The 23,939-nt window shown below is 44.0% G+C and overlaps 1 protein-coding gene across 2 annotated transcripts in view; it reads right to left on the reverse strand.

Annotated features, from left to right (window-relative positions):
- JMJD1C (jumonji domain containing 1C) overlaps positions 1-11,791 on the reverse strand; it is a 340,195-nt gene extending 328,404 nt beyond the window's left edge. Inside the window, exon 1 of one of the 2 annotated variants that reach the window (XM_054033944.1) lies at positions 11,439-11,786. In XM_054033944.1, the coding sequence (XP_053889919.1) occupies positions 11,439-11,597 (159 nt within the window). In that variant the 5' untranslated portion in view covers positions 11,598-11,786. Of the gene's footprint in view, positions 1-11,438 lie in introns of both variants that reach the window. The other variant, XM_054033947.1, reaches the window with a different exon arrangement.
- Between the last annotated feature and the right edge of the window lie 12,148 nt (positions 11,792-23,939).

Genomic DNA, 23,939 nt, shown 5'->3' on the forward strand with positions numbered 1-23,939 from the left:
TCCCCAAGAACCTAATGCAGCGGATTTCCAATTACCTCCAGGAGAGCTTCCTCGAGATGTCACAGGAGGATTTCTGCTCCATCCCCGGACATATAGACCGCATTTTACTGTAGCTGCTGTAGCAGTGACTAACCAGTAGAGCGGCTTGGGCAGGACAATCATGCAAAACCGGACATTGCTAGATTTTTTTTCAATAGTTGCACTGCCCATGACTGAACCGTTAAGCTAATCAAACTAATCATGAGAAACCCATTTTTTAAATTGTTAATATTCCTGTTCTGTTACAAATAAATGTTTAGATTTTTACAACACTTACTGGCTGATCCTTCCCCAGATTCTGTGTCCGGGGTAACGGCTGGGGAGGGTTGGTAGGGGATCTCTGTAAGGGTGATGAAGAGATCCTGGCTGTCGGGGAAATCAGCGTTGTGAGCGCTGTCGACTGCCTCGTCCTCATCTCCTTCCTCATCTTCCCCGTCCGCTAACATGTCCGAGGATCCAGCCATGGACACTATCCCATCCTCAGAGTCCACGGTCACTGGTGGGGTAGTGGTGGCGGCCGCACCGAGGATGGAATGCAGTGCCTCATAGAAACGGGATGTCTGGGGATGGGATCCGGAGCGTCCGTTTGCCTCTTTGGTCTTCTGGTAGCCTTGTCTCAGCTCCTTGATTTTCACGCGGCACTGCGTTACATCCCGGCTGTATCCTCTCTCTGCCATGTCTTTAGAGATCTTCTCGTAGATCTTTGCATTCCGTCTTTTGGATCGCAGCTCGGAAAGCACGGACTCATCGCCCCACACAGCGATGAGATCCAAGACTTCCCGATCAGTCCATGCTGGGGCCCTCTTTCTATTCTGAGATTGCACGGCCATCACTGCTGGAGAGCTCTGCATCGTTGCCAGTGCTGCTGAGCTCGCCACGATGTCCAGACAGGAAATGAGATTCAAACTGGCCAGACAGGAAAAGGAATTCAAATTCAAATTTTCCCGGGGCTTTTCCTGTGTGGCAGTTCAGAGCATCCGAGCTCGTACTGCTGTCCAGAGCGTCAACAGAGTGGTGCACTGTGGGATAGCTCCCGGAGCTATTAGCGTCGATTTCCATCCACACCTAGCCTAATTCGACATGGCCATGTCGAATTTAGCGCTACTCCCCTCGTCGGGGAGGAGTACAGAAGTCCAATTAAAGAGACCTCTATGTCGAACTAAATACCTTCGCGGTGTGGACGGGTGCAGGGTTAATTCGATGTAACGGCGCTAACTTCGACATAAACGCCTAGTGTAGACCAGGCCTTAATGTATACATCTATGCCAGTTAGTCTTTCCGTATCTCCTCAAGGGGTCAACCCTACACGTTGGAAAACATTGATTTATAGACCCACAAGCTTGTCCCTTCTCCTTATTATCCCAGGCCACACTGCTACAAAGACAACATTTTTACGTTGTGCAACCTTGGCTTGTGTTGCACTATAACCACTCTGATTTTCGGTTGAGAGTATATATCAATCCCTTCCTCCCGACAAGTGAGGCTTTGGGGATGTATCTAAATACTATCAGCTGTAGCATACTCTGCCAACAGAAGCACAAAAAGTTGGCTGGGCAGAGCTAGGCTTAACTGTGCAAATGATTGATTTCAAAGAACTACTGGGAATCTTATCTGTAAAATAGTTTGACAAATATATAAAGCACACACACACACACACACACACTCTCTCTCTTTAAAAGAACTAACATATAAGTGTTACATACAAAGAACTCTTAATAAAAGCAGATGAAGGTGTAACAAGCAAGTATTTGTCCAGCAAATGGCACTATCTACAATAGATGGGCAGAAAACCTTCAACCACGGGAAAAAGGTTGGAAGAGATTTGTTTCAAAATCTAATGCTCCTAATGCTAATGCTCCTATTACTACCACTTCCTACTCTTCCCTTCCTCCTCAAGCTACCACCACCATACATATTGCATTCAGGTGCTGAACTGGGCCAGCTGGCAATGACTCAGAAAACCGTTCCTTTTCCATCGCAACAAAAATATTGAGCTTCAGAATTTAAGCTTCCATTGTTTACAAAACAGTCTATATCCCTTACGGCTGCAAAAATATACCACCTAACAACTTCAAATAGTCAATCCAAATGGAACCAATTCAGTAATGCCTACCTGAGATTTCAGACATCCTAATAAGGGGTTTACTCTGAACCCTAAACGGTGGGAATTTTAATGTCAACATTGTTGACAATTTCACCACTGATCAGGGTATGCCAGGAAAAAGAATCAGATTATGAAGATATGCACAATCACAATAAGTAGCATAATGGCATTCTGGCATCATAAGTGGGTGGAGATTGACTACACAATTCCACCCCACCCCAATCATGCAGATTTCATAAATATTCTCCCCAGAAACAAGTCTTTTCAACTACAGTACTATAGTGTCACTATACACTTTGCATTCTCATTTGTCAAGAATATCTTCCTTCTCTTTTAAAAAAAAAATAAGGGAATTCTATAAGGATAAATGTCACTAATTTAATTGTATCACAAAAGTACTGGTAAAAGTCAAACAGATATCCCCCCTGAGCAATCAACAAGCTTCTGTATTTTCATTTTATTCAGACAGTAAGAGTAGAACAGAATCAAAATATTAACGCAGAACAAGTCTATTAATATAATTCATAAACATATTTGAAAAAAGTGAATGGAAAATAAAAAATAACCAACATCTGCCTAGGTGATGTCTTGTTTTCCAGAACCTCACCTCTCATTTCAAAATTGGAAAGTCTCCAGCTGTTATGGTTGTTTGAAAACATGCACTAAGTACAACTGATGCAGAATCATCTGTCCATTTGTACAGAACATGAAACAATAGCTCAAGTTGTGAGCTGCATATTCATCTCATCTCAATAGGTTTTAATCTAAATGCAGTGATGATACTATACTCAACACGTAGAAGTAATAGTATATTATGAAGTAATGCAGTCTCCTTGTACTGACATTTCACTGGAGATGCATCTACACTTTACACTCTTTACGGCAGCATGCAGAGGACATATTTATTATACTGCTAGCAGTGTAGACAGCATGGCTGAGACAAGTACAGTACAGACACACACACACACACACACCTGAACCCTGTGGGTTAGTACCCTACACAGTTCTCTACACACCAAAGCAGTGCCTCCCCTGTGTACATTGCTATTTGTAGCACTGTGGAGTCCCCCCCCCCCCACCACCACAGGGAAAGCTCTAAATGGCTCCCCATTGAGCCTTTCCCTGCCACACGAAAAGGCTCTGGTGCAGGGCAGGCAAAAGGAAAAGGTTTGGCAGCTCCGTACTGCTGGAGCCTTTCCCCTCTGCCGCCTCTTTGCCAGAGCTTTTCCTTGCCACAGTGAGAAGCTCTAACAGCGAAAAGCTGCTTGAGCTTTTTTCCGCTTCCTCCCCCTATGACAGTCCCACTGACACAAGTAGCTACATACCACAGCGGGGACACAGCCTGCTTTTCACTGAGACACGTAGCTACACATACCCTGCCACCAGTGAAATGCAGTGTAGACATAGTCTTTGTTGCCATGAGAGGTGAACATGGGAGAGTGCCACCACTAATTTTTCCCATAGTCAAGAAGGAACTACATCCAAATAGCACAGCAGGGCATCTGATCCCCACTGAGGGAGAGCCAAGCCCAAGGAACCCAGCAGAGAAGCTTCCATCTTTTGTAGTATCCTCTCACTAACAGGTATCTAGTACATTTTTCAAGTCTTACTACCACAGATATCCATCATCATCTAGGACATATCACACTGCTATGTGGCACATCCATAAACAGACCAATATTAAAGAGAACTGAGGTAACTAAGTCCTGAAAACCACAAAGACTTTTTTAAACCACAACCTTACCCAATTATGTTAGCAACCATCAAGCAATTTGATATTGTTTTACCTTGCTCAACTGGCTTTAAAACTATGATTCATCATCTGCTCTGTCCAACATTAATAGTTTTTATTTGAAGCTTTTCCTGCAATTGACACTTAATAATAAAAAAATATATATATATGGAGCTATACCTATCTCATAGAAATGGAAGGGACCCTGAAAGGTCATCGAGTCCAGCCCCCTACCTTCACTAGCAGGACCAAGTACTGATTTTGCCCCAGATCCCTAGGTGGCCCCCTCAAGAATTGAACTCACAACCCTGGTTTAGCAGTCCAATGCTCAAACCACTGAGCTATCCCTCCCCCGCAAAGAACATGCGCACCAGGTGAGGCTCAAACTCACAACCTCGGCAAAAGTACCAGTATATTGCTAGTCCAAATTCCCTCAGATCTCAACAGCTGTTAATTTTTAGAAGCTAAACTTAAACAAGGAAAAACAAAATCAGATTCTAATTTGTATTAGGTAAAATTTGCTTTAAAAAACAAACATTTTCCTCAAATACTCCATTTCTCAACTTAATTTTATTAGTAAGTTTAGTAAAAGACTCAAATGCAGGACCCTACCTAAAATCAAAAGTGAAATGCCACATTAACACTGACACATGGCAAAAACCACAGTCACAGAAATATGCGTCTGAACTTTAAAGTTATTGTCCACCAGGAAAAGTGAGCAAAAGAGAGGAGAGTGCACAATTTACAGGAACAGGAAAGTCTGGGGGTATGCATGTACTACGGGACTAATATGGGCATGGCTTGAGAGCTGTAGCCATGCCAGTATAACCCAGTAACATAGATGTAACCTACACCAATGGAAGGGGGTTTTCCTTTGGTGTAGGTATGCAACCTCTCCAAACAACAGTAGTTATGTTGATGGAAGAAAGCATTCTTCCATCAACCTACCTGTATCTACACTAGAGATTAAATTCACATAGCTACGTCAGTCAGAGGTATGGATTTTTCACACCCCTGAAAAACAGTGATGTCGACATAAGTTTCGAGTGTAGACAGGTGTGGGAAAATACAGCTTTGTATATCATGTAGTCATGCTTAGCCACATCTTTAGCAAAAAAACCTTTCAGCATGAGGAGCATTTCTACAAAATGCCTTTTTAAATTTCTATAATTCTGTGTCCTAATCAGGTTTACATTTTATACTACAAAATTTTGTACATTTGTATTCTGTTAGATACACTGGAGAGGATAAAGACATGCAAAGCCCACCACCGCTCTTCAAGAAACTAATAGAAAATATTAATTTCAACACAATTTTTTTCCACATACCACTTGACATGAGAACCAAAAAATGCATGTCAGAAGTTCCATCAGAATGGTTATTGTACCTTTTCCCTAACAATGTTTTGTTAATTATTCCGTAAATATCAAAGTCACAGAAAAAACCTCTACATGCTTAAGTAGTACTTTTACAAATCTTTGGAGGTACTCGCCATGCCCTCCCCCCAAAGAAATTAAATGTTTTCCTTTTACTTGCCAGCTTATTTGTTGCCTTGGTGATAGATACAGAAAGTTACCACATCTGCTTATCTTAAAAACACTATTCCCAGGAGACTCAAGTTACTGGATTCTTGATTTCATGTTGTCCAACACTGCCATATAGAAATGGTATCAAAATATGTTGGTGTACTAAATGCACAGCTTTAGAAATCAGAAAAAAAGAACAGCAGATTTCACTATAAATTCACTACAATTTATAGTCTTATTAAAAAAAATGATCACCTTGCACATGACCTTTTTAAAGAGGCACCCTCAACATTAAAAACCTATTTCCTAGTTTCTCATGTGTGTAGAGAAAAGTATTTTTCAAATAGGAAAATGAGACTGCAAAGACACAAAAACTGGCAGAACCCGGGGCAAATGTCACTGTAACCAAAAAACTACTTTTAACTTTAATGGTGACCGGTTTCAGAGTGGTGGCCCTGTTAGTCTGTATCAGCAAAAACAATGAGGAGTCCTTGTGGCACCTTAGAGACTATTTGGGCATAAGCTTATGCTCCTTGTTTTAACTTTAAGTTTGTTTGTTTTTAATTTGACTAGATGTGAAATTGACATTGTGCCTTCAAATACTTACTTTTTACAGTAACAGAACTTGGGAAGATAAGTATATTTACTCTCGCAGACATTTTCTGTTCAATCCTGCTAATATTGATTCAACTAGTATTCTGAAAACTGTGCCCTCAAAATCAACTGCTACTTGCAGCAAAGAGCAGATAGGTCATAGGGTGTTGACTCCACTTCCTTGCTGCTTCTGCAGGTTTCCAGAATCATCACTACAAACAGCCAGGAAGCCTTTAAAAGCACCTGGAAATGAGGCAGAGCCTTCCTACCTACCTCTACTAGCAGAAAAACAGGTCACAAAAGAGCCTCTCTCACAGAAGCACCAGGAGCAGAACATTAAAACAAATTAAATCTTTTCCTTTTTTCTCCCATGTAATCAAATGCTGCTGTTACCACAGGACTATTCCAAATTCACAAATGGAAGATGAAGTGATCTATGACACTACTGATCTGTGGTTCACACCACAAAAAAGTTTGAGAACCACCGCTTAAAGAAGTTCACCAGACCCTTAAAAAAAAAAAAAAACTAAAATTAATTGTTGAGGTTAGAAGAGTACTTTTACATTAGAGTTGTACGTATACTAGATGAAATGTGTACTAAACACCCTGTATAAACATGAACTACGGAGTACATTTTGGAAAAAACAGGGTTCCAAATGTTGGGCAAGAGGAAGAGGTGTGCACTGCAGAGACAACATGCTCATTTTCCAAGCGACTGATGCCAGAAGTATAGCAACCACTGCCAGATGGTTTGGCCATCCTCCATGCCAGTGGTACAGTAAACATTGCAGCCAGTATGGGAAAATGGAAGAAGGGGAAAATTCCATAAAATAATGGGGACAAGACAATGCAATACTTTTTACTTTTACTCAGTCTCTGGCTTTAAAATATTCTATTTTACACAGTTCATTCATTCTGTTCTATACAAGCTAGTATTTTTTTTTTTTTTTTTTTTTTTTTTAAGATTTCAATGTAGCTGATAAGAGATGTGAATTATCACACTCAACGACTCAATGAAGGGGGGGGGGGGGGAAGAGGCCACCCTCCTGGGCCATAGACAAAGTTGGTGTTTGGTCTCTCCAGGGTTCTAGGAAGCAGGGTGCTGGGCCCAAGGGCCGGACCTAGGGGTACCACTGAGGAAGAGCAGGGAGAGCAGCTGCCCCAGCGACCCCAGGAATCCAACCTGAGCACAGAGGATAGGCTCCAAGTGGATCCCAGGGTTTCTTTACAGAGCCACACCTTCACAATAGTGCCATGATTGTCCCCCTGCATGTCAGTCACCACAGTCTGGGTGGGAGAGGGCTCCCCTCACAAAATTTCACATGCCTGCACCCAGGAGCACCAACCCAGGTGAGCAGAGAAGAGGGTGCCTGGAGGGGGAGGGTCACAGAACAGGGAACCCCCTCCACATGGCCCCCCTCCCTCTCTCTGCAATTGGGGGACTTCACCCACCTACCACCCAAGGGCTAGCACATCAGGTGGTGACAACGGATTGGGCAACTCCACATCCCCAGAAGTATGGTTCCAGGGGAGAGCTTGCTGAAACATAGAACAGAGTTTGACTGAGGGATGGGGGTGCTGCCAGGTAATTGAAAGCTGAGGCACTGCCAGGTGATTTGGGAGTATATGGAAGATTGCATTACTGAGTAGTATAATAATCACAACAAATTAACCCAAAATAGACTGATATTTACATTTTAACCTTCAAAGAAATCCAAAAGCCAGGAGCCTAAGCAAACCCTGAACCCCTGGTACAAGTCCTCCTCCCCACACACAGAAATCTGAAATGGCCTCCCTGGCCAAAGCCCAGGAGGAACTGTCGACCCTGCTCCAGGCCATGCTGGTCACTGACAGCTTTAATCACAGCATCTTCCCCATCCAAGGACTGGTCGCAAGTCAGAGAAGCCACCTAGTCCTTGGAAATGGAAAAAAAGCAGTGACTGAAGCGGTCAGCAACCAGCACAGCCTGGAGCAGCAGAAGCTCCTCTTCCTGGTGTTCTGGTCCCCCAGACCCATCTCCCTGCTTCTCAGAACCACAGAACACCATCTCCTTATGCTTCCATGCCCATTCCAGAATTAGAGCAGAGGGCTCAGCAAGGACATACATGTGCTGAACTCACTCCTTTGGAAAATTCTGGTTGCACCCTTGTAGACTCATAGGCAGTAGGATGGCCCTTATCCCATTTTAAATCTCATGTAGAAAGTTGTTTAATTAGGTCAAGGCTCCTTAACACTGAGAATTTTGAAGCTGCATTTAATCTTTTTTAAATAGCTATTTAAAACTGATTTGATTTCTTATCAGTAAATACAGAAATTTCAACTACACACACATTTTGGAATTTAGCTATAAATAAAGTAATCATTTCCATTTCATGAAGCACATCAGGCCTTGAAAATTCATTTGTCCGTAGCAAGTATGGTACAGATAGTAGTGTATGAACTTTTCATTTTAAAAAATTTTTTTGTCCCACATAATTGCAAAGGGTCTTACAAATGTGAATTGACGCAGTGTTGCCTTCTTAAGCCCCGGGACAGCTCTAGTGCTTCAGCAGGGTTCATAGCTCACAGAGGGTAGGCCAGCCCGAAATCAATCTGTTACTATTCAGAACACAGTATGCAGTGATGAAATTACCAAAAAGCATTTCAATTTCACTCTGCTAATGAGTAGCAGCAGGATCTGGAGCTATTCACAGGGAAGACCACCTAAAAATGGAGGCTGTGGAAGGATTAGAAATGCAGCCAAATGGTAATGGAGGCAGGGAAGACACAGAAATGCCCATTGGAAGAGGGGTTTCATGTATTTCAAACACCAGCTAGTCAGAGGATTGGCCTACATTTAAGACATATGTTTGTCATAGCTACATTGGTTAGGGGAGTGAAAAAAGAACCCTCTGATCAACATAGCTATGCTAACCAAACCTCCAATGTAAACACAGCTCTTACATCAGAAGAGGGCTTCTGTCTACATAGCTAATGTCCTTCAGAGAGATGGTGTTCCTACATGGACAGAAAACCCTCCTTTGGTCAGTGTAGGTTACCTCTACAAGAGGGAGCTATGCCGGCATAGTATGTCCACACTGCTGAGCCTTATGTGACATATTAATTACAAGTGTAAAGAAAAAATCAATCAAGATATGTGCCTAACACGCATAAACAACCCTACCATCTTCTTACTGTAACCTTTGTTCTCTTCTTCTCCCCTCACTTGCACCTTGGGTCTTTGTATTCACTTGTACCTTATCCCTAAATTGTAAAACAGGTATCATGAATTCTGTACATTCTGTAAAGCACATAGAGAGAAGGATAGTCCAATGATGTGCCAGTCTGAGACCTGAGAGACGTGAGTTTAATTCCCAACTCTGCCACAGACTTCCTGTGACGCTTTATACAAGTCACCTTATTCTGTGCCTCAGTATCCTGTCTGTAAAATGGGATGTGAGGATAAATACATTAAAAGATGAAGCCTTAGTAATGTGCAGTAATGAGAACATATAAATATTTACAACAGATAGCACCTAGCACATTTTGGGCACTGTATAAGACATAAAAGATAAATCCCCTTTAAAAAAAAAAGTCTATGGACTGCACTTTCCCCTATTCACCACAGTTTTGTCCCACAGTTTACAACTGGTATAAGACTCTGGCTAGTAGCAGTTGGTACATTTTTCATTATGTTGCCCAAAATGTTTATATATACATAATTAAATATATGTTCTACAAAACCACCTTGTAAATGTGTTTTAAAAAACACAATCCTTATATAACATACATCTAGAGAACTTCATGGTGTCATACAAAACCAACTGATATCAGAAAGACTAAGACCATAACACAAAGTTTGAAAATTTAAAACATTTCACAAAGAAGAGGAAGGGACAAATGACATACAGTTGTGAATTAAAGTATCTAAACTAGAAAAATCTAGAAACTATGGTAATGACAACAGTGTTTAAGTGTAAATGCTTCTACTTATACAAATAAAGCTAAACCCTGGGATGAACAAAGGCAAGCACTGATTACTTTAGCAGACCACTTTTCCCCCCCCACCATTTGAAGCAATCCATAACCTCTAAAACAACAGATATTTTGGTTTACCTGATTTTTCATATAAAAGAAGAAATTACACTTATGACAGTTTTTAAATCTTGAATTGCTGTACTATATCAATAGCACTCGGGAACTGCACAACGCAGTTCGGTGATTTTCTATATGTACAGAAATAACTTATATAGTCATGATGTTTAACCAAGTGCACATTTAGATGCTCAAAATAATATAAAATATGCAACCGTACAGTTGCAACAGTACCAATGCACATATTACTAGAATCTGGAATTTACAAATAAAAAGATGAGTTCTCTACAGCACACAAACTCCATTTTACAGATTATGTATTCATAACACTAACCCAAGGAAATCCTGCTTGTGTTTTTTCCCCCAGCAAGAATGTGTCTCAACACAACAGAATATATTCTTGCTTGTTCTCTCCCTCCACGCACATTCCTACACCCCTTAGGGAAACAATTACAACAACACAGACAAGGAAAGGAAATAATTCAACATAATCTTTTATTTTTATCACAAAAGTATTTTTAAACCTGTCACTTAACATTAAATAAAAACAGCTTTTACAGGGCATTGTACTATGAATATTCAAGCTGAGTAAAAATATAATTGTTTCTTAGACCTATCAGATGAAAGGGCTGGTTATTTTCACTCCACAGAGAAGCTAAATTTTTACCATTTCCCAGTAACATATAAATTTGAAGAACTAAAATTATCAGCCATATCTTCCATGCAAAGAGAATAAGTCTAATCAATGCCACCTCCTCTGTCGTCCTCACATATGCTAAACACATACACAACAGAAGTCTTCCATTAATATCGGGATGCCGATCTCTCTGGGGAAGCGAGAGAAACCTTTACCCCAATCTCAATCCCTAAATTATGGCACCTTCTTGCTACTGCATTCAGGATAATTTCTATGATTCGTGATCCACGTCAACCTGATTGATTCTCCACCACACACCACGGTGTGTGCAGCAGGGAGAAGAGGCTGACATGTACTTCCATGCTACAGAGAGCACAGGGGGGAGGGTGTGTTTACCACTGCACTCCGTACCCCACCTTAGGTGCCTAGCGAGAGGAAAAGACAGGCTGTGTCATACCCTCTTGTCTGCAAGCAGAGGGGGCGTCCTCTGACCACTCCCACATCTGCTACCCCTCACACCGAGCAGGGCCCCAGCTAGGGGGAACGAGGACACCCCATTGCCCAAACCTCAGGATCTGACTGAGCACTGCCCTACAGAGAGAACAGGCGACGCCTGCACCTCCCCCCTCGGACCCTCCCAACGCCTGCTGAGCAGGGCCCCGCGGGGGTGACCGGGCCCCCCGTCGCGCAGAGGGGGCACGCAGGGGGCAGGGTCTGGGGCCGGTCTCTTACCGCCAGCTCGGGGCTGTGCGAATCCCGGTGGGACACGGCGCGGATGACCCCAGCTCGCCAGCGCCCGCTCTCCCCGCGCTCCGGCGGCTCCTCTTCGCCGCCCCCGACACACAGGAACCGCTTCCCCACCAGCTCCGGCCGCGTCTCCACCACCGCCATGGCCGCCGCCGCACAGGCACCGCACCAGCCACCCAGCCCTCTCCTCTACGGGCCGCCCATGCCGAGAGGCCGGCTGAGCCGAGGGGAGCAGGGCTGTCTCTGCGGCTGGCTACGTCCGTCCCCCTCGCCCGCTCCGAGCCGGGCGCCCCGGGCAGCTCCGCCGCCGCGATCAGCCTGACACAAACACACGGAGGGGAGGGGGCGGGGGGAGCCGGTCTCTCACCGCCGCGCTGCAGCCCCGACCACTCCGCCCACACAGCCCACTGCCATGGAGACCGACACCACGCGCCGTCTCCCTCCGCCAGACAGCGCGAGCGGGGAGGGGGCGGGAGGAACTACTACTGCATGGGAAAGAGTCCGGCCCCAGAATTTGCTGCTTTGCTGGAACTGAGCATGCTCAGTACCATCAGCTGTAGCCACTGCCCTGGCTCTGCCCTCCCTGGGGATTGCAGGCTGCTCCCTGCTGTTTACAGGGGCAGAGGGGTGAATCGGAGCGGGTCGGGCAGGGTCTATGCGGGGATAGACTGGCGGCGGCACGGAAGGGACAAGCAGAGGAAGGGGGACGGAGGGGGGTTTAGGGACACAGTCGGGATCGGGGGTAGGAGCCGGGGTTGAGAACGGGTAGGGGCGCTGCCAGATGGGGTCCGAGGGGAGCCCCGGGCTAGGGAGGATCCCAGGGGGAGTTACCCGTACAGAGCAGGGTGAGCGGTCGCCAGGGGCAGCAAAAATAGGGTGTGGGGCGCAGCGCGGCGTCCCCACCCGGCGCGGCAGGACGGTGCCGCTCAGCTCCCGCTTCCCAGGGCTGTGTTCTTAGAGGCGTGGTGCCTCCCAGTGCCTAGACACAGCAGAGCTTCCCCATCTGGTATGATGCATTGAGCTGCTAAAACAGACTTGATTTAATCAAATACTTGACATACACCCCCTCTGAAAATTATAATTGTCTTGTTTTTAATCTTTAAAGGAATTCCTTATCCATTTATATGTCTGCATAAAGCCTCATAGCAGTTCACAAATGTGTCTTAACTATTATTATTCTCCATGCCTGAATTGGACTGTCTTTATCTTGACATCCACTGTAAATGTAGGTTAATGCTTCTTTACATTATTTATTTTTAATATGCTATTTCGATTACTCTTAGCACTTAATCATCTACTTTTGTGGAGATGGATCGGATGTCATTGTGCTATTTAATTGATATTTTCAACACCAGACACTCATTGAATACATCAGTAGTTTCCAAGATCTTCCACCATCACATCTCACACTGTTTCTGGTATAGCACTTCATATTTGTATGGCAACATGAGTTTTTCATTCTCAATTTTTGTTCTTTTTTCAGGCACATTTGCACTGTAAAAGTGATAAAAGAAATAGTAGAGACAAGTACTATAGTGTGATCTCTTTATCATGAAAGTGCAACTTACAAATGTAGATTATTTTTTGTTACATAACTGCATTCAAAAACAAAACAGCATAAAACTTTAGAGCCTACAAGTCCACTCAGTCCTACTTATTCAGCCAATTGCTAAGACAAACAAATTTGTTTACATTTACTGGAGATCATACCTGTTTCTTAGCCCTGATCTACACTGGGGGGGTTGATTGATCTAAGATACGCAACTTCAGCTACAAGAATAGCGTAGCTGAAGTCAACATATCTTAGATCGACTTACCTCGCATCCTCATGGCGCGGGTTCGACTGCCGCCGCTCCCCCATCAACTCCGCTTCCGCCTCTCGGCAGTGGTGGAGTTCCGGAGTCAACAGCAGAGCGATCGGGGATAGATTTATCGCATCTACACTAGACGCGATAAATCGATCCCCGATAGATCAATCACTACCCGCCAATCCGGCGGGTAGTGAAGACCTGCCCTTATTTACAATGTCACCTGAAAGTGAGAACAGGCGTTCGCATGGTACTTTTGTAGCCGGCATTGCAAGGTATTTACATACCAGATATGCTAAACATTCATATGCCTCTTCATGCTTGGACAACCATTCCAGAGGACATGCTTCCATGCTGATGATTGTTTTAAAAAATGTGTTAATTAAATGTGTGACTGAACTCCTTGGAGGAGAATTGTATGTCTCCTGCTCCATAGTTTTACCCGCATTCTGCCATATATTTTGTATTATGGTAGTCTAGGATGACGACCCAGCATATGTTGTTTGATGTAAGAACACTTTCACTGCAGATTTAACAAAACACAAAGAAGGTTCAATATCAAATTTCTAAAGATAGCTACAGCACTCAACCCAAAGTTTAAGAATTTGACGTGCCTTCCAAAATCTGAGAGGGACGAGGTGTGGAGCATGCTTTCAGAAGTCTTAAAAGAGCAACACTCTATGCAGAAACTACAGAACCCAAACCACCAAAAAAGAAAATCAACCTTCTGTTGCTGGCATTTGAATCAGATGATGAAAATGAACATGCGTCGGTCCACACTGCTTTGGATCGTTATCGAGCAGTACCCGTCATCAGCATGGATGCATGTCGGAATGGTAGTTGAAGCATGAAGGGACATATAAATCTTTAGCGCATCTGGCACGTAAATATCTTGTGACGCCAGCTACAACAATGCCATGCAAACGCCTATTGTCACTTTCAGATGACATTGTAAACAAAAAGGGGCAGCAATATCTCCTGCAAATGTAAATAATTTTGTTTGTCTGAGTGATTGGCTGAACAAGAAGTAGGACTAAGTAGACTTGTAGGCTATAAAATTTTACATTGTTTTATTTTTGAATGCAGTTATTTTTTGTACATAATTCTATATTGTTAATTCAACTTTCATGATAAAGAGATTGCACTACAGTACTTGTATTAGGTAAATTGAAAACTACTATTTCTTTTGTTTTTTACAGCACAAATATTTGTAATCAAAAATAAATATAAAGTGAGCACTGTACTCTTTGTATTCTGTGTTGTAATTGAAATCAATATATTTGAAAATGTAGGAAACATCCACAAATATTTAAATAAATGGTAGTCTATTATTGTTTAACAGCGCAATTAATCGCAATTAATTTTTTTAATCGTACGGTTAATCGCAATTAATTTTTTTAATTGCTTGACAGCCCTAGTAAAAAGCCTTACTAAAATCAAGATATATCACACCTAATGCTTCTCCCTTATTCACTAGTAAACCTGTCAAGTAAGGAAATTAGTTTGGTTTGGTATGATTTTTTCTTGATAAATCCATGCTCTCTATTCCTTATAATGCGGTTATACTCTAGGTGCTTACAAATGGATTGTTTAATAATTTGTCCTGTATCTTTCCGGTTATCGAAGTTAAGTGGTCTATAATTCCTGGATCCTCCTTATTCCTTTTAATAGAGATGTAGGGTTAGATTTTCAAAAGTTTAGGTGTGTACATCCTAAAGTGCAGGTGTGAACAGTGTTTTGTCGGCAGGAGCGCTCTCCTGCCAACAAAGCTGCCGCCGCTCATTGGGGGTGGAAATTGTTTGTCGGCAGGAGAGCTCTCTCCCGCCAACAAACAGCAGGTACACTGCGTTCCTTTTAGCGGCATGGCTGTACCGGCACAGCCGTCGCTCAAAGGTGCATAGTGTAGACAAAGCCTTAGCTGCGGGAGCTATTCTGAGATAAAAATACAGTGAGAACAAGACAATTTGCTTTTAACAGTGAGGAAAAGGCCTGAGAAAATGTCTCTGAAATAAGATCAGGGCAATATGCTCATATGTTTGTGCCAAAATAGTGAAGTGCAAATTTTGTTTTGAAAACTTGATCAATATTTGTAACAGTGATAATGGGCTGGTGGGGTTTTTTATCAGGAACAATGGCAGATTTTCTAACTAATAGTTTGTGTTTAAAATGTATTTCAAATACTGTGTACAATGCTTTACACAAGTTTCAGTGTTTTGTGTACATTAAATGTTTGTTTAATATAGGCCATACAGTTTCTAACTTACAATGGAAAGAGACTAATAAAGAGACCACAGTACCTTCATTCAGGGTTTTACATACAATAGTCCTGCAGCTTAACTCTATAAAACGCTTTTACAAATTACAAAAAATATCTTTAGTTATTTGTGTCCAAATTTTAAAGAGAGATTCCACAGTGCTAGCAAATTGTGACAGGAGTGCCCCCAACCATACTTCTTGCCACCACCTGGATCAGAAGATGAGGAAAGGTGAGAGCTAGCAAATTGTGACTGGTGTATCCCCAAACATCACAATTAGCTACCCCTGGACCAGAGGATGAGGAAGATGAGAGGCAGCAAGTTGTGACTGAGCAGCAAAAAAGAACTCCCATAGGTGTCAGTAACTGCTGCAGGTAGCAAATTGTGACCACAGCAGTTTGTAACATTACAGCACAGCCACCACAAACTACTGCGGGAGATGAGGCTGCAGCAGGAAGCAGCAATAATAGTCACATGCTACATCTGCTCTTCCAACTGCTGCTACTGCTGCTTTAACAGGAACTTCCCTGGGAAGTGCAGCAGCAGCAATCCTTGGATGGGGTATTCCTTTTACAGCTGTTACAGCTGGTGCAGAGTTGCAAAGGGAAGGAAAGCAGCAGCAACAGTAAGATAAGATGTTATTCCTGCCTTGCTTTCCATTAGCCACCCATGCTCTCAGTTTCATCGTATATGGTTTTTTATTTTATTTGCCATTCCCGTCCCTGCAGAATTATTCATGCCTGATGAGGTCACCGTCTCTCCCTCTGAATGAAAATCCTTCCTAGGAAAAATTCTACCTATCCAGAGTCATGTTTTTCAATTAATATGGCCTTGCCATGGTTACAGTGCAGACAGTGTTGTGGTGATGCTGCTGCAGAGAAGGAAAACTGCATCTTTCTGGTGAATGCACATAGTACAATGGAATCCATCTACACCACGATTTGAATGTACAGACTATTCCGGTATTTCAGAAAGTTCTAAACTGTGACATACTGTTAGCCTCTTATTTCTGTTCTTTCTGAATTTGAGTTTCATGGCAGATTTAATGCTTGGAAAGAAACAATATCTTTTCAGTGGCATTGTCAATCACAACCATGATCTGTTTGTAGACAGTTGTTAATGGCAAACCTATGATAATGACATTTTATTTCTATGATTGCTGCATGCCTCAATACTGCAGGTTACGTAGTAGAGGGAGCAGATGATCAATTCAATTATCAGGATTTATAGTAAAAGACAAAATTTCAGCCAGTCCTAGCAACGGAAAAACAAACATTGATACTATATGTGTCCACTCAGATCAATTACTTTCCACACAAACAACCCCCAAACCACTATTAACCATCTGAACCTGCCCTAAAATAGTTACTAACCTATGTCCTGCCCCAAAGGGACATCAATGGAAAGTATGAGAAAACAACAGCGCTGAATTTTCCAGTGCTTCAGGCAAAAAAAAAAGTGTTCTTATAATTTCACAAATCACAGCATCTTCCATCTTTTCATATAATTGAAAAAATATTGATGGTACTGTGCACAATGGCAACAAATGGCTTCTGTGGTCAAACATTAGACTTCACTTGGGCATTTAATCAGATGAAAAGGCTGGGCATCTGGCAAATTAAGATCACATAATTAGAAGCCACTTGCAAAAAGATTGGTTCAAGTGAATTAAACACAATGAATCACAGTGGAAGTACATAACCAAGTCAGAGAAAGAACCAAGTTCTCCTAGTAGGCATTCAACTATTTAGCTACAAGACCATCCTTTCTCTTCTAGTTGCAGCTTGCCTTATTTTTGACACATTTTTCGATTTCTACAGTGACTGAGGCACATGTCCTACAGACAGTAACCTCATTCATGACACAACCATGAAGTAGTCCCTGAGCACCTTCCAGCATATGCAATGAAAGAGGCAGGGGTCCTGTGTGATTATGCAATTAAAGAATGTATCATAATACATATACACAACGGGGCTGGATTAACCTTGCACAGTTTAAATTCTGGCATTTCTTAACTTTTGAATGTTTGAGTTTGTAACTTAAATAATAATCTTTCAACATCACTTTTAAAAATGTAAATTCCTAGTTTTTTTTTTTAAAGGCAAAATCAAATTCTACTATATGTAACTAACACCCCCTCCCCCTCCCTTAAGTCATGCATCATCAGCAGGGTTTGAAAACTTACTATCCAGTACTGCAGCATGCACCTCTATGAGGTGAGCTAAAGGAGTAAGGGCAGTAATTTGGTAGCAGCAGGAGCAGAAGTTTGTTATTCTCTGTGTCCCAGCCACTAGAGGAAGATACATGACATACTGAAACAGTGAATAACATAGGCAGGAACTGCAATACTTTACATACAGCACAGTCAAGCACAAGGTCTTTGCAGAATCTTTTTCAGGGATAGTTAGGCTAAGGGTCTGATTAGATATTAGAGATATTTCCATCTTGTTAACTTCTCAGTGGGGGATGAGGCCTTGCTCAACAATAAGGATTATGAAGGGGTCAGAATTATTAACACTAGCCACTAGAGGAAGTATAGAGATCCTGGTTCCTAGCCCTGTGCCAAAGAGTGCTTTGATAGAGGAAAAATATGCCACCACCATTTTGTCTGTGTCCCATCTGGAGATTTAGTTCTGTGTGGCATATTGGAGGGAGACACCAGTATGGTTCATGCACAGCACTAATGGAATGTTCATGGTTTTTGGCAGCAAGCCCAGAACACATTGTGGTAAACAAACCACAGACAGGAAATGGCAGTTTTTGACACCCTATAATTTAACCAAAGCTGAATGGATTTTCATGGAGTCATCAGAATTCACCTTCCTGACCCCAGGGCTATTCACCTGCCAGTATCAGTCCTGTTGCAAATTATGGAGTACTTTCTCAGTGAGGAGAATTTTTATAATGGAAAATGTTAGGCAACCTAAACCAGGGATCATAAAGGCATCCCAGATAATAAATCAGCAACTGGTTGTCAGCTGGACGTGTCATTAACCCCAAATCCAGTGTGGCCTAGGAGTTAGAGCTGGGATCTGAGAGTCAGGCTTTCTCTCTTACTACATTCCCACTATCTTGCTGAATGACTTTGGGCAACTTACTTACATACCCTGAGCACCTGGAGCTTCTATTGATTCCAATGGAAATTTTAGTGCTGAGCACTTCTGGAAATCAGGCCCTTAGTCTAGCTATAAAATGGATAACATTATTATTTAATATTTATACTGCAACAGTATTCAGGGCCATGAGCATGATTGGGGCCCCATCATATCAGGTGTTGGGCAAACACATAGGAAGAGACTGTTCTTGTCCCAAAGATGCCTCACACAGAAGGGAGACTTAATTCATTAATATTTGTAAAGTACTTCAGCCTTGTCTATATTAGGATACTCTTTAGCTGTACTTCACCAAGGTACAGCTTCATCAATGGTATCTGTAAAGAGTGTTGTTTGCTGTCTGTGATCTCCTTTTATAGTTAATTGCCCCCTTGCTCATTTACAATGCATGGCAAACTAGCACTGCCACTGATCCTTCCAATTCCAACATTCTGTTCCTGCTTTTGGTTCTAAGATATTACCAAAAAATGTTTGAAAAACAGAATTAGTAAAAGAGGTGTGTCCCCATGTGTGCCCTGTTATACACACAGCAGCTTTCCTTATAATTGTTATTTGTAATACAGTAGTACTTATAGGCCCCAACTGAGACTGGGAGCCATGTTACTAGGCACTGTACATATAGTGAGAGAGAGCCTTGCCCTGAAGAATTTACATTCTAAATAAACAAAGGGTGGGAGAAGAAACAGAGATGGTGAAGTGACTTGCCCATGGTCATACATCAGAGCAGCACCAGAGCCAGTAATAGAACTCATGTCTCCAAATTTCCAGTAAGGTGCCTGTGACGGTGTATAAACCCCCAACAGTGACAAAGGAGTTAAAGAGCTGCTGTGGGCAAGGCTGGCCCCCTCCTTCCAACTCTGTCACTTATGTCAGGGCTGGAACAAGGGTTTAAAAGCAAGAAGTTCCAGTCAGTTGCTGGGCAGTTTTGGGAGAATAGGCAGTAGTTTTACAGTTTCAGAGAGAGACTCCTGGAAGGCTTCAAGGAAACTGCCATGAAGGTCATTCTCATCCTACAAGGAAAGAGTAGACTTTGGCACTAGCTGGGTAAGGTAGGTTGGGCAAGCCCCAAGGTAAGCTGTCAAGCAGTTGGTACTGCTATTCTCAACTCCCCCTGGGGTTAGGGAATCAGGGAAATATACTAAGGAGTGGAAGTCAGGAGCTTCCTCCTCTTCAACTGCAGTCAGATTATTTGATTCTGAGGCCTGGTCTACACTAGCCTGTTATTTCAGAATTAGCCGAGTTATTTTGGAAAAAAAATGATTCTGTCCACATGACCAAACAATTTCTGTACTCCACCTTGGCAAGTGGAGTAGCGCTTAAATTGAGATCGCAATCCCGGGTTAAAGGTATTGTGGACGCAATTCGACGTTATTGGCCTCCAGGAGCTATCCTAGGATGCTCCCTTGTGACCGCTCTGGTCAACACTCTCAACCCCAATGCACTAACCAGGTGGGCAGGAAAAGCCCCGGGGAACTTTTGAATTTCATTTCCTGTTTGGTCACCAGCAGCACAGGTGACCATCAGCACAGTCCACCATCACAGGCTACCATGTAGAGTCCACCATCACAGGAGATCACGCAGTCCCGGATTCGCAGATGAGGTCCAGCATGATCCAAACGGGAGGTACTGGATCTCATCACATGCTGGGGAGATGAGTCTGTTATGGCAGAACTACGTTCCAAAAAAAGGAACGCAAATACCTACGCTAAAGTCTCCAGGGCCATGACGGAAAGAGGCTACTCCAGGGACACAGAGCAGTGTCGTACAAAAATCAAGGAGCTCAGGCAAGCATAACAAAAAGCCAGGGAGGCAAATGGGCGCTCTGGGTCACAGCCCCATACATTCTGCTTTTACTGTGAGCTCCATGCAATTATGGGGGGTGATGCCACCACTACCCTACCACTGTCCGTGTATACCTGCAAGGGGGGAGTTGCACAGAGCGAGGACGAAAAGACATTGGAGGACGAAGAGGACAACAGTGCACAGGCAGCAAGTGGGGAATCCGTTTCCCCCCCAGCCAGGAAATAATCTTGATGCTGGATCCAATAGCCTCTCCTCACTCCCAAGGCGGGCTCCTGTTCCATGACCCTGGAGAAGGTGAGTGAGAGCCTGGTGAGTGAGAGCCTGATTGGAGCCATGCGGTGGCGGGGGAGAGGGGAGAGAGGGTTGTTGTGTGCAGTGATAACCCCAGAGAGCCTGCAGGCCCTTCTTTTATATGGAAAACCCACCAGGCATTGCTTGCCGTGGGAAAGGGGGCCCAGCAGTTTGAAAGCATTGAAATGAATGTAGAAGAAGTAGAACGCCACATGCCTGCAAGATTAATTCTGTTGCCTGGCCGTGTGTGATGGCTTACTCATACCAAAGTGCCCGCTTTGTTCTCTGCAATGTATTTTTTAAAATACTACCCTCCCTTTTTCTCCTCCCGCAGGTGCAAATGTTTCAATGCGGTCCCTATTTACTCCGTCTCAGAGGCTGGTCCAGATTAGAAGGCAGAAAAAATGAACTCGGGACGACATGTTCGCTGAGCTCAAGCAGTCCTCCCGCACTGATAGAGCCCAGCTGAATGCATGGAGGCAAACAATTGCGGAGTCCCGTAAAGCATTACAGGAACACAAAGAGAGGAGGGAGGCGCACAATGAGAGCAGGCAGGACACTATGGTCAAGCTCATGGGGGAGCAAACTGACATGCTCCACTGTATGGTGGATCTAATGTGGGAAAGGCAGCAAGACCACAGACTTCCGCTGCAGCCCCTGTATAATCAAACTCCCTCCTCCCCAAGTTCCATAGCCTCCTCACCCAGACGCCCAAGAACATGGGGGGCTACGGGGACCCACACACTCAACCCCCAGAGGATCGCCCAAGCACCAGAAAGCTGGCATATGTGAACTTTTGATTTGGTTTCTGGACTTGTTCTTTCCTTCTCCTCCACCCCCCTAACCCAACCCCCCACCCCTCACCCCAGTCTACCTTCTAATTTCTCTCAATGTGTTGTGCATCAAATAATAAAGAACAGTTTTTAAACAATTTTAACTTTATTTCCTTTCATATATAGGGTGCAGGTAACTTCAAGAGAAACAAACACAACTGTCACACCGTACCCTGGCCAGTCATGAAACTGGCTTTCAAAGCTTCTCTGATGCACAGCACGCCCTGCTGTGCTCTTCTAATCGCCCTGTTGTCTGGCTGTGTGAAATTGGCAGCCAGGCGAGTTGCCTCAACCTCCCACCCCACCATAAAAGTCTCCCCCTTAATCTCACAGATATTGTGGAGCACACAACAAGCAGCAATTACAATTGGAATATTGGTTGTGCTGAGATCTAACCAAGTCAGTAAACTGTGCCAGCACCCTTTCAAACATCCAAAAGCACACTCCACCACCATTCTGCACTTGCTCAGCCTATAGTCGAACTGCTCCTTACTACTGTCCGGGGTGCCTGTGTACGGCTTCATGAGTCATAGCATTAAGGGGTAGGCTAGGTCCCCAAGGATAACTATAGGCATTTCAACATCCCCAACAGTAATTTTCTGGTCTAGGAAGTAAGTCCCTTCCTGCAGCTGTTCAAACAGACCAGAGTTCCTGAAGATGCGAGCATCATGCACCTTTCCCGGCCAACCCACGTTGATGGCGGTGAAACGTCCCTTGTGATCCACCAGTGCTTGCAGCACCATGGAAAAGTACCCCTTGCGGTTTATGTACTGGCCGCCATGGTGTGCCGGGGCCAAGATGGGGATATGCGTTCCGTCTATCGCCCTCCCACAGTTAGGGAACCCCAGTGCATTGAAGCCATCCACAGTGGTCTGCACATTTCCCAAAGTCACTACCCTTGATAGCAGCTGGTCAATGATTGCGTTGGCTACTTGCAGCACAGCAGCCCCTACAGTAGATTTGCCCACTCCAAACTGATTCCCTACTGACCGGTAGCTGTTGGGCGTTGCAAGCTTCCACAGTGCTAGGGCCACTCGCTTCTCAACAGTGAGGGCTGCTCTCATTTTGGTGTCTGTGCTTCAGGGCAGGGGACAGCAAGTCACAAAGTTCCATGAAAGTGGCCCTACGCATACGAAAGTTTCGCAGCCACTGGGAATCATCCCAGACCTGCAACACTATGCGAGCCTACCAGTCTGTGCTTGTTTCCTGGGCCTAAAATCGGCATTCTACGGCATGAACCTGGCACAATGCCACCATGATCTCCCAATCGCCACATGCCGTGTATCTAGGAACGTCTGTGTCCATGTCCTCATCAGTATAGTAATCGCACTGTTGTCGCTTCCTCGCCCGGTTTTGCAGGTACTAAACATACTGCTGGATAATGCGTGAGGTATTTACAATGGTCAAAACTGCAGCAGAGATCTGAGCGGGCTCCATGTTTGCCACGCAATGGCGCCTGCATGGGTAATCCTTGAAAAAGGGCGCGAAATGAGCTGTTCGGTTCAAGATGGCCGATAAAAGGCGGTAAATGGTTGTCTTCTGTAGCTTCTACGGGAACCCAGGACAGCTTCCATCACTTTCTCCAGATTGTCTGTTCACGATGGGCAAGAAACAGTGGGGAATTGTTGCCTTCCGTAGCTTCCACAGGAGCTGAGGACCAACAACATGGAAAAAGTGGCGAGAGCAGAGTTTGTGGCGGAAGCATGAGCAGAGTTTGTGGTGGAAGCTGTGTGGCTCTGTTCATGATGGCCGAGAAACGGCGGGGAATTGTTGCCTTCTGTAGCTTCAACGGGAGCTGAGGACCAACAACATGGAAAAAGTGGCGAGAGCAGAGTTTGTGGCGGAAGCATGAGCAGAGTTTGTGGTGGAAGCTGTGTGGCTCTGTTCATGATGGCCGAGAAACGGCGGGGAATTGTTGCCTTCTGTAGCTTCCACGGGAGCCCAGGACAGACAATCTGGAGAAAGCAGCGGAAGCTGTGCAGCTCTGTTCACGATGGCCGAGGACATTTGAAGTAGATTCAACATACCAGGAGACAGGCGGTGCACCATGCTGGCAGCATGGCATATGCCATAGCTTTCACGGAGGGAGGAGCAAGTGACGGCACACTCTCAGAAAAACCCACGAGAATGTTTTTGCCCCATCATGCACTGGGAGCTTAACTCACAATTCCAATGGGTGGCAGAGACTGCGGGAACTGTGGGATAGCTACCACAGTGCACCACTCCGACATTGGATGCTAGCTTCGGTACTGTGGATGCAGTCCACCGAATTTACATGCTTTAGTGGGGACACAACATCGAATGTATGAACTCAATTCTGGAAATTCGAATAAAATAACTTTGAATTAATTTCGTACTGTAGATGAACCCTGAGACTCCTGTT

The sequence above is a fragment of the Malaclemys terrapin genome, chromosome 7, assembly GCF_027887155.1.
Source record: "Malaclemys terrapin pileata isolate rMalTer1 chromosome 7, rMalTer1.hap1, whole genome shotgun sequence".
In the NCBI taxonomy this organism is placed as follows: Eukaryota; Metazoa; Chordata; order Testudines; family Emydidae; genus Malaclemys; species Malaclemys terrapin.